The 2349-nt window shown below is 32.7% G+C and overlaps 1 protein-coding gene across 1 annotated transcript; it reads right to left on the reverse strand.

Annotated features, from left to right (window-relative positions):
• Positions 1–630: 630 nt before the first annotated feature.
• LOC131625021 (peptidyl-prolyl cis-trans isomerase FKBP12) lies at positions 631–2349 on the reverse strand. Its single transcript, XM_058895941.1, has 4 exons — positions 2173–2349; positions 1964–2059; positions 1719–1771; positions 631–921 (listed from the first exon to the last, which is right to left on the reverse strand). Exons 1-4 carry the CDS (start codon positions 2258–2260, stop codon positions 820–822), a joined length of 339 nt encoding a protein of 112 aa, XP_058751924.1. The 5' UTR covers positions 2261–2349; the 3' UTR covers positions 631–819.

A 2349-nucleotide genomic window follows, 5' to 3' on the forward strand; every position in this document is an offset into this window, starting at 1 on the left:
TTGAGTTAAAAGAGTCTTTAACTCTTTTGAATGTATTGTTTAAAAGAAAATCTGTAATGAAAATAACTTACAAAAGAGGTAATTCATTTCTAGCTTGAACCTTATACTCTTACTCTTAGTACAATCATGTCTTGTACTTAATGTATACTTTATAGATTGTTGAAAATCATAGAAAAAAGTAGTTGTAACGTGGAAAAAATCACAGCACTAATATACAATTTGTTTATCGAAGTTTACACAACAGTGTTTTTGAATACTGGAGGCCATAGGCAAGATGCATCTGAGAGCTTTCCTACAACAATAAGCCCTTTTAGAAAGAGCTTATTCCAAGAACTTCTCTGTTGTCAGTAGCTTATACAGAAGCTTTCAAAAGCTTATGAGCAATTATCATCCAAATACACAACAAGCATATTTAAATGTAATTTTCACATTAGAGTTTGAAAGAAAAAAAATGTTTTCTCTTATAATCTCATAAATAACCTTTATCCAAATATGACTTCTGCAACAATCCTATAAACAAAAGCAGAGAGCCAGATAAAAACTATCTCAAGACTTTCAAACGGAAGCAGAAAGCCAGAAACAAAGACCATGCATAAGCTCTTTTCTAATTGATAAAGAAATGAGAAGATATAGTTAAAGCTAGAATATATTAATACTGAAGAGTTTCAGACCAGTGGAGTCTTATTTTGTATTCAAGTTCAACAACTCAACCACAGTAGATATCATTCATAGTGCAAGGATACAATTAAACATGTCCAAGGAAATAGAGGATACTCAACTCATACTAATAATTTACCATAGGAAAGACTAAAAAGGTTTTCATTGTGCACTTAAGACCTCGATCTCAAACTCCAAGACAGAGTTGGGCTGTATTCCCCAGGCAGGAAAACCACCGGCACCATAAGCATAATCAGGAGAGCACTGCAAGATTATAAACAAGGTGAATATCAGTTGGATCATTCAAATTGATAACTATTTCACAAAGTATTAAATAAATAGTCTTTTTATTTGCAAAAAATTATTAACATGATATTCTTGCTAAGAACATTTGATTGATCAATTGGAATCAGATTGATAAATTTTAGCATATGATTGATTACACGGTGAAGAAAAAATGATTTTATGTGAATTGATGCTGTAAAATTGATTCTGGTTAATCGTAAAGTGATTTAATTTTTAATAACTTTAAGCAAAATTGAGTTGAACACTAAATTTCAATGTAAAAATCACGGTTATACTCAAAAGCTATGAATTCTAACTTCACGTAGAATCAATTCTAGAAGCAAAATCAATTCAACTTTAGAAGAATCAAACGCTTCAAAATCATTCCAAAATCAATTCTCCACCTCTAGAATTGTTTTTGCCTCGTCCAAAAGGTAAAATAAACATACACTTAATATATACAAATCAAAGTGGATCTCCATCTTGTGCAAGTAAAAACAAACATCTTAATCAAGCACTTATAGCATATAACCCTTATCATAGAAGTGCTTACGTATAAGCTATAAACAAGATCAAAATATTTTGATATAAACTATAAATTGTCTTCTTAATAGTAATTATCAACATATCATAAGCAATTTCAAAAGCTCTCTAAAACAATATCACAACTCACAAGTGCTTATATCAATAAATAAGCTCAAATAAGTCAATCCAACCGAACATAAGTAAGTAGCAACAAGTTGTTGTAAGAAAATAACAAACAATAGATAATATACCCGAAGACGAGCCACTTCGCCGAGTTGCATGCCAAGGACACCTTCATCCCATCCTACAAACACAGATAGTTCGAATAAATCATATAGTGAATAAGCTATGAATAGTTTAGAATAAAAAGTGCTATCTGATACTACTCTTGTGATTACGTTTAATTTATTCATTTTTTTAAAATTATTATCAATATTAATGTGTCAGTGTCGGTGTCGTATTTTCGGTATTCGCGATTAGCATTTGAGAATAATACCTTTGATGACAGAACCTTGGCCGATTTTGAAAGTGAAAGGTTGCTGGCCAGGATCCTTTGTGCTCCAGAATTTCTGAGATAGGTCACCGTTTTTACCTGTAGATTCATCATCGTCACGAATAATTAGGGCGTGAATCAGTTAAACAAAGGTGGATCTAGGGTTTGGAGAGAAAATTGAAATGGAGAGAGATGAAAGTGAGAGTGGTTACCGTAACCGGTGCAGTGAACGGTGACGCTCTGGCCGCGGCTAGGGTTGGGACCTGTTCCAGGTCTTATGATTTGCTTCTCAACTCCCATTTTTTCTTCTTCGCAGGAATTCTACTCTCAGCACTTCGAAACCTTTGTGGTTCGCACAAAATCACGTTATGCTTTTGTTTTCTTTTATT

Source organism: Vicia villosa, linkage group LG1 (genome assembly GCF_029867415.1).
Source record: "Vicia villosa cultivar HV-30 ecotype Madison, WI linkage group LG1, Vvil1.0, whole genome shotgun sequence".
In the NCBI taxonomy this organism is placed as follows: domain Eukaryota; kingdom Viridiplantae; phylum Streptophyta; class Magnoliopsida; order Fabales; family Fabaceae; genus Vicia; species Vicia villosa.

Excerpts from the sequence above, each read along its gene's own strand:
- LOC131625021 (XM_058895941.1), bottom strand. The coding sequence starts at position 2,260 with ATGGGAGTTGAGAAGCAAATCATAAGACCTGGAACAGGTCCCAACCCT. Across the intron at positions 2,060-2,172 it reads CGTTCACTGCACCGGTTACG|GTAAAAACGGTGACCTATCT; the intron begins GTAACCACTCTC and ends ATGAATCTACAG. Across the intron at positions 922-1,718 it reads GCGAAGTGGCTCGTCTTCGG|TGCTCTCCTGATTATGCTTA; the intron begins GTATATTATCTA and ends ATAATCTTGCAG.